Genomic DNA, 13,294 nt, shown 5'->3' with positions numbered 1-13,294 from the left:
TGGGCTACTGCCGTATTAGTCAGCTGCAAGTTTCCATCAGTCTGTAGTAGTGGAGAGAGAAGAACTGAGTTATTAATGCAGGTGGACAACCTGCAGCTGAGCCCACCAAAAGAAGCCAAGTTATCTGAAACTGTTGTCCTTGATGTTGGGTCCAGAAGGTAGGAACAGGTCTGGATGGAAGCTGACATGATATTCCTTAAGCTGATGTATCAGTGTTGGAGGCCACAGACAGATTGTTCAGAATGGAAGACTAAACTTATGATTTTTCTCTCTCTGACACCACTAACACTGTCTGATTCGCTGGATATTTCCTACTTGCACATGTTCCTCCCTCTGTCTCTCTCCATCCTCGGTGATCAGTTGGCTTCGTTGACAGTCAATAAAACCATCAGTTCACAAGTTCATCTTATTCCTTTAGCCCGATTGATCCACCAGTACACACATCATTTCTGCAATCTGCCATTTAAAATTAACTTGTTTTCTGTCTTTCGCAATTCTAAGCTGTAGCACAAAGTCTACTTTTCTGTAAGTACCCCGGCTGCTGAATGTTTCCAGCATTTTCTGTTCTTACTTCACATGTCTTGCATCTGCAGGTTTTACATTGAGTTTTCAAAATTTTGCGGACAAATATCTTGTGAAATATTGTCATGTGGTGAAAATAGAGCAGATGTCAGGAAGGAATTCCTTCAGGGAAAGACAACAGGGTTAGAATTGGGTATCTGAGTAAAGAGACTCTCAGTCCTTGTACTTGTGCTGCTCACAGCTCAGGGGAATGAAGAAATGCATTACTGTGTCCTGAAGGTGTTGGGGTGGGAAGGATAGTGGTAAAACAAATTATTCTGGCGTGATCTTCCCTCCGGTTCGGCCTTCAAAAGATCCCTGCACTACAAGCATGCGAGCTATCTTCCAAACTGGCATCCATCGAAAGAGGAGAACAGGTTGTTTGGCACACATCCAACACTTTGAAACGTATGGCAAAGGAACAGATCCTTTGGCCATAATGTTTGTGCCAAGTATGATGACAAATCTCTTCAGACCTATATCATTCTATTCTCTGCAAATTCATGTGCCTATCTAAAAGCTTTCCTCAAAGGTTCTTTGAGATTGTCATAGCCGGAGTTGTGGGGAGGGAGCAGTGGGGATGAACTCCACTACCTATTAAATGCTCCCAGTGGCGTGCATCTCAGATAGCCCCTGACAACCAAGTCCAGCTCCTGGTCTTTACGTGTGGCTTAGTTACTAAGCCTAACAGAATAATTTCTACAGTCAGGAGAAGGGGCCAATGCAAACTACTGATGCCTTAAAACCAATCACTTCAGGCGGATGGAGCTTGTCAACCGTGGTTGGCAGCTCATCAAGGAGAAAGAAAACTCTGACCTCAAACCCCTGTGGCCTTGAAACTATATGCACTTATGGGAAAGGCTTTGGGAGTAAACCCTGAGGTAAAATCCCGAGCTGGAGTCCCAAACACAGTCTTACTTTGAGGTCAACGTTGACTAGCAACTCCTTTGTTGCTGCTGGTGACAAACTGTTGTCGGTCTCTTCCATTCCTTTGGATTCTCCAGCTGCGTGGAGAGGGGGAGTCTGCTGCACGGGTCGCAGCTTGCTAATCGTATCGTACTGAGTTGGCTTGTGTATCGAGACTGTTGTCAGAGAGCTGGGACACAAAATCCATGTTCAACTCCAACCAACAAAGGCCTCATTCAAAAAGCATCAATGGTTCTCTCATGTCTACTTCCACCACCACCCCGTTCCAACAGTACATTCCAGGCCCCCACCACTCATTGTAAACTAAACATATCCTGCACATCTCCTTTAAACTTTTCCCCCTCTCACCTTGGATACCTGCCCTTCAACATTTTTACCCTGGGTAAACCAACTCACTGTCTTATCTGCTCATAATTTTATAAACTTCAGTCAGTTCTCCTCACAGCCTCTGATGCTCCAGTGAAAGCAGTCCAGGTAGAATCCCGTCCAGATAGTGGCGTGCAGGACAAAATCAGGAAATGATTCTGCCCCAGATAAAGAAAGTACTGCTGCCACTGACATGTGATAGTTGCTGTTGTAGGCCACTTGCCTTCATTACTTACGCAATAGTACAGCACAGTACAGGCCCTTCAGCCTACAATATTGTGCTGACCCTCAAACCCTGCCTCCCATATAAGCCCCACCTTAAAGTCCTCCATATACCTGTCTAGTAGTCTCTTAAACTTCACTCGTGTATCTGCCTCCACCACTGACTCAGGCAGTGCATTCCACACACCAACCACTCTCTGAGTTAAAAAACCTTACTCTAATATCCCCCTTGAACTTCCCACCCCTTACCTTAAAGCCATGTCCTCTTGTATTGAGCAGTGGTGCCCTGGGGAAGAGGCGCTGGCTATCCACTCTATCTATTCCTCTTATAATCTTGTATACCTCTATCACGTCTCCTCTCATCGTCCTTCTCTCCAAAGAGTAAAGCCCTAGCTCCCTTAATCTCTGATCATAATGCATACTCTCTAAACCAGGCAGCATCCTGGTAAATCTCCTCTGTACCCTTTCCAATGCTTCCACGTCCTTCCTATAGTGAGACGACCAGAACTGGACACAGTACTCCCAAGTGTGGCCTAACCAGAGTTTTATAGAGCTGCATCATTACATCACGACTCTTAAACACTATCCCTCTCCTTATGAAAGCTAACACCCCATAAGCTTTCTTAACTACCCTATCCACCTGTGAGGCAACATTCAGGGATCTGTGGACATGTACCCCGAGATCCCTCTGCTCCTCCACACTACCAAGTATCGTGCCATTTACTTCGTACTCTGCCTTGGAGTTTATCCTTCCAAAGTGTACCACCTCACACTTCTCCGGGTTGAACTCCATCTGCCTCTTCCTAGCCCACTTCTGCATCCTATCAATTTCTCTCTGCAATCTTTGACAATCCTCTACACTATCTATAACACCACCAACCTTTGTGTCATCTGCAAACTTGCCAACCCCCACATCCAGGTCATTAATAAAAATCACGAAAAGTAGAGGTACCAGAACAGATCCTTGTGGGACACCACTAGTCACAATCCTCCAATCTGAATGTACTCCCTCTGCCTTCTGCAGGCAAACCAATTCTGAATCCACCTGGCCAAACTTTCTTGGATCCCATGCCTTCTGACTTTCTGAATAAGCCTACCATGTGGAATCTTGTCAAATGCCTTACTAAAATCTGTATAGATCACATCCACTGCACTACCCTCATCTATGTGCCTGGTCACCTCCTCAAAGAACTCTATCAGGCTTGTAAAACACGATCTGCCCTTCACAAAGCCTTGCTGACTGTCCCTGATCAGACCATGATTCTCTAAATGCCCAGAGATCCTATCTCTAAGAATCTTTTCCGACAGCTTTCCCACCACAGACGTAAGGCTTACCGGTCTATAATTACCCCGACTATCCCTACTACTACAAGGGGACAACATTCATCTCCCTCCAATCCTCTGGTACCATTCCCTTGGACAACAAGGACATAAAGACCCTAACCAGAGGCTCAGCAATCTCTTCCCTCACCTCGTGGAGCAGCCTGGGGAATATTCCGTTGGGCCCCGGGGACTTATCCGTCCTAATGTATTTTAACAACTCCAACACCTCCTCTCCCTTAATATCAACATGCTCCAAAACATCAACCTCACTCATATTCTCCTCACCATCATCAAGTTCCCTTCAAATTGGTGAATACCGAGGAGAAGTATTCATTGAGGACCTCACTCACTTCCACAGCGTCCAGGCACATCTTCCCACCTTTATCTCTAATTGGTCCTACCTTCACTCCTGTCATCCTTTTTCTCTTCATATAATTGAAGAATGCCTTGGGGTTTTCCTTTACCCTACTCGCCAAGGCCTTTTTATGCCCCCTTCTTGCTCTTCTCAGCCCCTTCTTAAGCTCCTTTCTTGCTACCCTACATTCCTCAATAGACCCATCTGATCCTTGTTTCCTAAACCTCATGTATGCTGCCTTCTTCCACCTGACTAAATTTTCCACCTCACTTGTCACCCATGGTTCCTTCACCCTACCATTCTTCATATTCCTCACCAGGACAAATTTATCCCCAACATCCTGGAAGTTAGAGACGTCTATATAAATAAATAACAGATGGGGTACGAGGGGGAGGTGGGGCATTAGCGGAAATTGGAGAAGTCTTTTAATGCCCCACCTCCCCCTCGTACTCCATCCGTTATTTATTTATATACACACATTCTTTCTCTCTCTCTCCTTTTTCTCCCTCTGTCCCTCTGACTATACCCCTTGCCCAACCTCTGGGGTTTTCCCCCCTCCCCCTTTTCCTTCTCCCTGTGCCTCCTGTCCCATAATTCTCTCATATCCCTTTTGCCTATCACCTGTCCAGCTCTTGGTTCCTTCCCTCCCCCTCCTGTCTTCTCTTATCATTTTGGATCTCCCCCTCTCCCTCCCACTTTCAAATCTCTTACTAGTTCTTCCGTCAGTTAGTCCTGACGAAGGGTCTCAGCCCGAAACATGGACTGTACGTCTTCCTAGAGATGCTGCCCGGCCTGCTGCATTCACCAGCAACTTTGATGTGTGTTGCTTGAATTTCCAGAATCTGCATAATTCCTCGTGTTTGGGTTTTCCAAATACTCAGATGGATTATTGGATCTGGCTTCACCAATCCAGCCCATCTGACTCTGCCTTGCTTCTGTTTTCCTGTCAACATTGAAATCTCCGTTCTTTATTTTAAGAAAAGTCGGAGAACTGAAGAGGATGTATTTAATTTCTAAATCTGTTTCCGTTGCAGTTGGTGAATGCATTCCCCTTCCTGTATTACCTTCCAGGACCGCAAAACAAAATATTTCAAAATCAGCGCAAAATGGCTCAATTTTTGCAAGAAATAATCACAAGTCATAAGGAATCATGGGATCCAAATTATACCAGGGACTTTATTGATGCTTTCTTAACACAACAGGAGAAGGTAGGTGGTGATTACTGAAGCATCCGAGAGGCAGTGATTTGTGTCCTTGTATTTCCCACCTTTCTCATGTTGTTGGGTCCTTAGTAGGAAATGTTACTGTAGAATCCCACAATCAGTACTGGTTTAGGTAGCAAGACCACATCAACTTTCCTCAGGTTCTCACTTGTCTAAACTCATGGCTGAAAACCCTCAATAAATCCTTCTTGTGAGCTCTCCAGGACTTTCACACCTTTCACAGAGTCCTTCCCATTCTGATCAAAATGCACAACTCTGCTAATCCCAATCCTTTTATTCCTTTCCTTCCCTGTACCTCGCCAAATAATGTTATAATTGCACCCACCTCTACCATTTCCTCTGGCAGCTTGTTCCATATTCTCACTATCCCTTCTGTGGAAATTCTCTTGTAAATCCTTCCCCTCTCATTTTAAACCAATGTCCCCTAGTTCTATGCTCCTAACTCTGGGGGAAACACTGCGACTATCCACCTTATCAATGCCCCTGATAAACCTCTATAATATCACCCCTCAGCATCCTGTTATCTAGCAAGCCTATCCAATCTCTCCTTGTAGCTCTGGCCTTCCTTTCCTAGAAATTCCTGACCAGAACTGAATGTTCATTGACACCTCACCGGAATGTTATACTCTTTAAAGCAGACTGCCTGACTTCAGCACTATTCCTACAAAATAATCCTTCAGTTCTATACATTAACACTACTTTCCCTAACTGCATCTCAGATGAGGAACACACCGAACACAAGTTTCCTGGAGGACAAGATGATTACGTCATTACTAGGCCTCTTTGCTGCAGGTACAGAGACCACGTCCACCACCATAAACTGGGGCTTGCTGTTCATGGTGTTACATCCAGATGTGCAGTGTAAGTATAACAATGTCTCTGCCAGCCCCTTCACCAGCTGTGCATTGGTGTGAATGGAAGGTGTGAAGAATGAGTGTAACAGTATCGGGAGAGGGTGAAGAATGTTATTAGTAAAACTATTAATTTTCTGGCTAAAGATCCAAATATTAGCAACAGGATTTGAATCTCTAAATTAATGAAACCCCTTTGTTAAACACTAACAGTCTGGTGTTTCTAGGACTTTGTTATTATTCGTTCGGTTGCTGTACTTCCTAACATACAACAGTGACCACATTGCCAAAGTTTCGTTTTGTAATAAGACACGTTAGGATTTTTGAGTGGATGAAACATATGAATAAAACATGAGTTCCTCCTTTCAAAGCTTGAAATCTGTTCTTGATTTGTTCCTGCAGCTCGGGTTCACGAGGAGATTGACAGAGTGATTGGGAAGGGTAGAAGGCCAAGATTGGAAGACCGGGAGGAAATGCCATTCACAAACGCGGTTATCCATGAAACACAACGCTTAGGGAATATTGTTCCAATCTCACTGCCGCATGAAGCGTACAGAGATACCACGGTCATGGGATACACCATCCCGAAGGTACAATCTGGAGTTAAACTTTATCGTTCCCTTTCTGACCTTCAATACTCTGAATGATGGAAAGCAGTTATCTAAAAATTGGGCTTCAGATGTTTTTGGTGTGCTAAGTGGGAAATAATGCCCACAGGACTTTTTACAAGCAATTGTGAGGTTATTGTGAAGTACCTGAAAGGTATCTGTGCATGGTTCACCCAGAACTATGCAGTAAAATGTGAACTATTTCACAAGGCACACAACGCACTAAGAGGAATGATATCCACTCTGCTATACATCAACCACAGGAGAGTATCAGCCCTCAAGGACACTTTCCCAGTAAGCAGACACAACAGCCATACATAGTGACGGGAAGGGTCAGCCGTGTGGGAGAGGTATTTCAGTTTAAGGTCTTTAATCACTGACGTATGCTGTGAAATGTGTTGTTTAGTGACAGGACAAGGCATAAACGATACTACAACTTACGAAATATATAAATGCAAAAGAAAATAATGAGGCTACACGAAAGCCATATCCCACTAATCCTATCTGTTCAAGTAACTGGCAAAATGTCTCTCAAATGTCATTCGAGTTCCAGCCTCTGGCAGTTCATTCCAGATACTACAACAGGGTGATAAATGTCCCCTTCAGATCCCCTTAAACCCTCCTCCCTCACCTGTCTTGTCTCCCTTTCTCTTCACCATTTACACCTCAGACTTCAACTACTACACAGAGTCTTGTCATCTTCAGAAGTTTTCTGATGACTCTGCCATAGTTGGATGCATCAGCAAGGGAAATAAGACTGAATACAGGGCTACGGTAGGAAACTTTGTCACATAGTGTGAGCAGAATTGTCTGCAGCTTATAGTGAAAAAGACTAAGGAGCTGCTGGTAGACCTGGGGAGAGCTAAGGTACCAGTGACCTCTGTTTCCATCCAGGGGGTCAGTGTGGACATGGTGGAGGTTTACAAATACCTGGGGATATGAATTGACAATAAACTGGACTGGTCAAAGAACACTGAGGCTGTCTATAAGAAAAGTCAGAGCCGCCTCTATTTCCTGAGGAGACTGAGGTCCTTTAACATCTGCCGTTCGATGCTGAGGATGTTCTACGAGTCTGTGGTGGCCAGTGCGATCATGTTTGCTGTTGTGTGCTGGGGCAGCAGGCTGAGGGTAGCAGACACCAACAGAATCAACAAACTCATTTGTAAGGCCAGTGATGTTGTGGGGATGGAACTGGACTCTCTGACGGTGGTGTCTGAAAAGAGGATGCTGTCCAAGTTACATGCCATCTTGGACAATGTCTCCCATCCACTACATAATGTACTGGTTGGGCACAGGAGTACATTCAGCCAGAGACTCATTCCACCGAGATGCAGCACAGAGCATCATAGGAAGTCATTCCTGCCTGTGGCCATCAAACTTTACAACTCCTCCCTTGGAGGGTCAGACACCCTGAGCCAATAGGCTGGTCCTGGACTTATTTCCTGGCATAATTTACATATTACTATTTAACTATTTATGGTTTTATTACTATTTAATTATTTATGGTGCAACTGTAATGAAAACAAATTTCCCCCAGGATCAATAAAGTATGACTATGACTATACAGCAGCTTCACACATCACCACATCAGGCTGATGAGTTGGTAAGGTGGGCAAAGAATGGTAGATGGAATTTAATCCCCAGAAATGGATTTTTGGAGAACAAACAAAGGTTTGTTGGACAGATTCCAGTGCTCACTTTCAGTTGGGGAGAGATAAATTTGGAAATAATCGAGATAATCAAGGAATTTGTACAGGAGATGAGATAAAACCTGGGGTAGATCTGTCACAATGAAGCTGAATGGCAGAGAAGGCTTGAGGGGGTGAGTGACCTACTCCTGCTCCTATTTTCTTGCATTCTTATGTTCAGCGATAAACATTTTTATTCCATATTTTATTCTGGATCTCGCACTTGCTTACTGGAAATCCCATTTTCTCCCACTGGATCATGTACAACTTTCTCTTTCCCCAGCTGGTGTACTGATCTCATTTCTCCTACCCTGTTTAGATAGGAACCCCACTTCTCCTCCAGCCAGTGAGAACAGCAAGAAGAGTTTAAAAGGAGACAGACTGATAGAGCGGGTGTCAGAGGAGCATGCGATGGAGTAGGAAGGCTTTGGCTCAATGGGGCTTAGATGATAACAGTTTGAGGTTAGGTAGATTGCCTGAGCAGAATACAGATAAGAAGTATGTGCGTGAGGCCGGTTTTTTGTGCTCGGTGTCAGATCTGGGAGGTCCAGGAGACGCCCAGCCTCCCGGACACCACATCTGCACCCAGGAGAAGCAACAGTGGCTGCACCTCTGGCACAAAGTCTGGCGTTGTGGCTCAGAAGAGTAAGGAAACGAAAGGGATGGCAGCAGTGATAGGGGACTCTATAGTTAAGGGATCAGACAGGCGATTCTGTGGACACAGGAAAGAAACACCAGAGTCCAGGATGTTTCTGATTGTGTCCAAGGTATCCTGAAGTGGGAAGGAGAACAGCCAGAGGTCGTGGTACAGATTGGTACAAACAACATAGGCAGGAAAATGGAGGAGGTCCTGAAAGCAGATGACAGGGAGTTAGGAAGGAAGTTGAGAAGCAGGACCACACGGTAGTCATCTCAGGATTACTGCCTGTGCCACGTGACAGTGAGTATATGAACAGAGTGAAGTGGAGGATAGATACATGGCTGAGGGATTGGAGCAGGGGGCAGGGATACAGATTTCTGAATCATTGGGATCCCTTTTGGGGCAGGAGTGACCTGTACAAAAAGGATGGGTTGAACTTGAATCCCAGGGGGACCAATAACCTTACAGGGAGATTTTCTAAGGCTATTGGGGCGAGTTTAAACTAGGATTTCTGGGGGAGTGGGGATGGTGGGAACAAACTGAAGAGATGAAGGAAGAGGCGGTTGGCTCACAAATAGAGAAAGCTTGGAGACAGTGCAAGAGAGAGGATAGGCAGGTGATAGAGAAGGGATGCTCTCATTTCGATGGTTTGAGATGTGTATTTTAATGCAAGGAGTATTACGAACAAAGCGGATGAGCTTAGAGCATGGATCAGTACTTGGAGCTATGATGGTGTGGCCATTACAGAGACTTGGATGGTGCAGGGGCAGGAATGGTTACTTCGAGTGCCAGGCTTTAGATGTTTCAGGAAGAACAGGGAGGGAGGCAAATGAGATGGGGTTTGGTACTGTTGATTAGAGATAGTGACACGGCCATAGAAAAGGAGGAAGACATGGAGGGATTGTCTACTGAGTCTCTGTTGGTGGAAGTTAGGAACAGGAAGGGGTCGATAACTCTACTGGGTGTTTTTTATACACCACCCAATAGTAACAGGGAAATCGAGGAGCAGATAAGGAGACAGATCCTGGAAAGGTGTAATAATAACAGGGTTGTCGTGGTGGGAGATTTTAATTTCCCAAATATCGATTGGCGTGTTCCTAAAGCGAGGGGATTAGATGGGGTGGAGTTTGTTAGGTGCATTCAAGAAGGTTTCTTGACACAATATGTAGATAAGCCTACAAGAGGAGAGGCTGTACTTGATCTGGTATTAGGAAATGAACCTGGTCAGGAGTCAGATCTCTCAGTGGGAGAGCATTTTGGAGATAGTGATCACAATTCTATCTCCTTTACTATAGCGTTGGAGAGGGATAGAAACAGACAATTTAGGAAAACGTTTAATTGGAGTAAGGGGAACTATGAGGCTGTCAGGCAGGAACTTGGAAGCATAAATTAGAAACAGATGTTCTCAGGGAAATGTACGGCAGAAATGTGGCAAATGTTCAGGGGATATTTGTGTGGAGTTCTGCATAGGTATGTTCCAATGAGACAGGGAAAGTATGGTAGGGTACAGGGACCATGGTCTACAAAGGCTGTTGTAAATTTAGTCAAGAAGAAAAGAAGAGCTTATGAAAGGTTCAAAAAGCTAGGTAATGATAGAGAGCTAGAAGATTATAAGGCAAGCAGGAAGGAGCTCAGAAAAGAAATTAGGAGAGCCAGAAGGGGCCATGTGAAGGCCTTGATGGACAGGATTAAGGAAAACCTCAAGGCATTCCACAAGTATGTTAAGAGCAAGTGGATGAGACGTGAGAGAATTGGACCAACCGAGTACGACTGTGGAAAAGTGTGTATGGAACTGGAGGAGATAGCAGAGGTATTTAATGAATACTTTGCTTCAGCATTCACTACAGGAAAGGATCTTGGTGATTGTAGGGATGATTTGCAGTGGACTGAAAAGCTTGAGAATGTAGATATTAAGAAAGAGGATGTGCAGGAGCTTTTGGAAAGCATCAAGTTGGATAAATCACTGGGACCGGATGAGATGTACCCCAGGCTACTGTGGGAGGTGACGGAGGAGATTGCTGAGCCTCTGGCAATGACCTTTGCATCATCAATGGGAATGGGAGAGGTTCCGGAGGATTGGAGGGTTGCGGATGTTGTTCCCTTATTCAAGAAAGGAAGTAGAGATAGCCCAGGAAATTATAGACCATTGAATCTTACTTCAGTGGTTGGTAAGTTGATGGAGAAGATCCTGAGAGGCAGGATTTATGAACATTTGGAGAGGCATAATATGATTAGGAATAGTTAGCATGTCTTTGTGAAAGGCAGGTCATGCCTTACGAGCCTCATTAAATTTTTTGAGGATGTGACTAAACACATTGATGAAGGTAGAACAGTAGATGTAATGTATATGGATTTCAGCAAGGTATTTGACAAGGTACCCTATGCAAGGCTTATTGAGAAAGTAAGGAGGCATGGGATCCAAGGGGCAATTGCTTTGTGGATTCAGAACTTGTTTGCCCACAGAAGGCAAAGAGTGGTTGTTGAAGGGTTATATTCTGCATGGAGGTCGGTCACCAGTGGTGTGCCTCCGGGATCTGTTCTGGGACCCCTACTTTTCATGATTTTTATAAATGACCTGGATGAAGTAGTGCAGGGATGGGTTAGTAAATTTGCTGATGACACAAAGGTTGGAGGTGTTGTGGATAGTGTGGAGGGCTGTCAGAGATTACAGCGGGTCATTGATAAGATGCAAAAATCGGCTGAGAAGTGGCAGATGGAGTTCAATCCAGATAAGTGTGAGGTGGTTCATTTTGGTAGGTCAGATGTGATGACAGAATATAGTATTAATGGTAAGACCCTTGGCACTATGGAGGATCAGAGGGATCTTGCGGTCTGAGTCAATAGGACACTCAAAGCTGCTGTGCAGGTTGACTCTGTGGTTAAGAAAGCATATGGAGCATTGACATTCATCAATCGTGGGATTGAGTTTAGGAGCCGAGAGGTAATGTTGCAGCTATATAGGACTATGGTCAGACCACACTTGGAGTACTGTGGTCACTTCTGGTCTCCTCACCATAGGATGGATGTGGAAACCATAGAAAGGGTGCCGAGGAGATTTACAAGGATTCTGCCTGGATTGGGGAGCATGCCTTATGAGAATAGGTTGAATAAACTAGGCCCTTTTTGCTTCGAGTGACGGAGGATGAGAGGTGACCTGATAGAGGTGTATAAGATGATGAGAGGCATTGAGTGAAGATTGCTTTATTCACTTTGAGCCAACGAACCTCTCAAAGCATTGCTAATGCACCCTAAGTTTGTGGTAGCGGTAAAGGTGAAGTGTATTGCAGAATTAGATTGACTATCTTCTGTCTATGATGACTTACAATCATTGGGCTACAAGCCATAGCTCTCAGTCCAAAGACCAGAATATAATTCACTTCATTGCTCTGTGGGTCTGTTTCTAATATTTCCCTAATGTATCTCTTTGATTAATCTTTAGGGAACAATGATCATTCCAAACATTTCCTCTGCCTTGCTTGATGAAGATATTTGGTTGACTCCACATCAGTTTAATCCAGGACACTTCCTCGATTCTGACGGGAAGTTTGTGAAGCCAGAGGCCTTCATCCCATTCTCGGCAGGTAATGTAGGGTTTGTGGATCATTAAATGTACCAAAGTTTGGAGCTGTGGTTGTGGATATCCAACCTTCATCTCCCATGCTCTGGAGAGGGACGCTGCTGGCTGATTCCTGCATTTGTAGCATTCTCTTTATTAACTTCAAAATTTAAGTTAACTCCCAAAACCCTTTCCCACCACACCAGCGCTGAAAGAGAACCCTGCATTAACTAATTACAATGAATAGAATAAACATTCGTTTAACTTTGATAAAGTCTGGAAGTGTACTACCTCTCTAAGAGATGAGATGGTGTTGGATAAGGCAAATTATATTAGGACTTCGAGACTATATAGGTCGTCACTGTTGTTCAGTGTGACCCTGCAGTGATTTTCAGTCTTTTTTCTGTGATACTAACCTCTCTTGCCCTTCACCCTACAGGTCATCGTGTGTGTCTGGGGGAGCAGCTGGCAAAGACAGAGCTCTTCATCTTCTTCACATCCATTCTCCAAAGATTCACGTTGTTTCTCCCGGAAAATGAGGCAAGACCAAGCTACAAGGAAGCGCAGTTCGGAATTACCCTCTGCCCACTGCCCTATCGGCTCCGTGCTAAAGCCAGATAGGGATAGGTATTCACCATCTGGGCTCAGGAGGCTTTTTGCTTTTTGGCTTTTTGAATAGATATAATGTATTTGGTAGTTGTTTTTATCGACCTTTATATATACTTTCTTGTACTCTGTATTCTTTTATGTAGAAACTAATAAAAATATTGAAAATAAGATATTTATTGTTCATCTTTAACTAGTACTAATTTACCAGTCCTCTTGAGAAACAATCCTGTCCAAGGTTAGGAAACCTATCATTGAATCAATTGGGACTATGACCTAATCAGAAGAAACTACTTATTTATGGATACAGCATGGAGTAGGCCTTTCCAGCCATTCAATCCACAGCAACCCGCGACAAACCCAATTAT

At 44.3% G+C, this 13,294-nt stretch overlaps 1 protein-coding gene across 1 annotated transcript; it reads left to right on the top strand.

Moving 5' to 3' along the window:
- Positions 1 to 4,756: 4,756 nt before the first annotated feature.
- On the top strand, positions 4,757 to 13,092 carry LOC134336700 (cytochrome P450 2J2-like). The gene is made up of 5 exons (XM_063031081.1): positions 4,757 to 4,962; positions 5,697 to 5,838; positions 6,231 to 6,418; positions 12,204 to 12,345; positions 12,760 to 13,092. The coding sequence occupies exons 1-5, from the start codon at positions 4,861 to 4,863 to the stop codon at positions 12,939 to 12,941; spliced, it is 756 nt and encodes a 251-aa protein (XP_062887151.1). The 5' UTR covers positions 4,757 to 4,860; the 3' UTR covers positions 12,942 to 13,092.
- Positions 13,093 to 13,294: the final 202 nt, after the last annotated feature.

The sequence above is a fragment of the Mobula hypostoma genome, chromosome 23, assembly GCF_963921235.1.
Source record: "Mobula hypostoma chromosome 23, sMobHyp1.1, whole genome shotgun sequence".
Classification (NCBI taxonomy): domain Eukaryota; kingdom Metazoa; phylum Chordata; class Chondrichthyes; order Myliobatiformes; family Myliobatidae; genus Mobula; species Mobula hypostoma.
This window is presented reverse-complemented; position numbering and strand designations above follow the sequence as displayed.

What these genes read in the sequence shown, in the direction of transcription:
- LOC134336700 (XM_063031081.1), top strand. Translation starts at nt 4,861, where the DNA reads ATGGCTCAATTTTTGCAAGAAATAATCACAAGTCATAAGGAATCATGG. An exon ending in TCTTAACACAACAGGAGAAG is followed by an intron (nt 4,963 to 5,696) that starts GTAGGTGGTGAT and finishes ACTGCATCTCAG; the next exon opens with ATGAGGAACACACCGAACAC. An exon ending in TGGGATACACCATCCCGAAG is followed by an intron (nt 6,419 to 12,203) that starts GTACAATCTGGA and finishes ATTAATCTTTAG; the next exon opens with GGAACAATGATCATTCCAAA.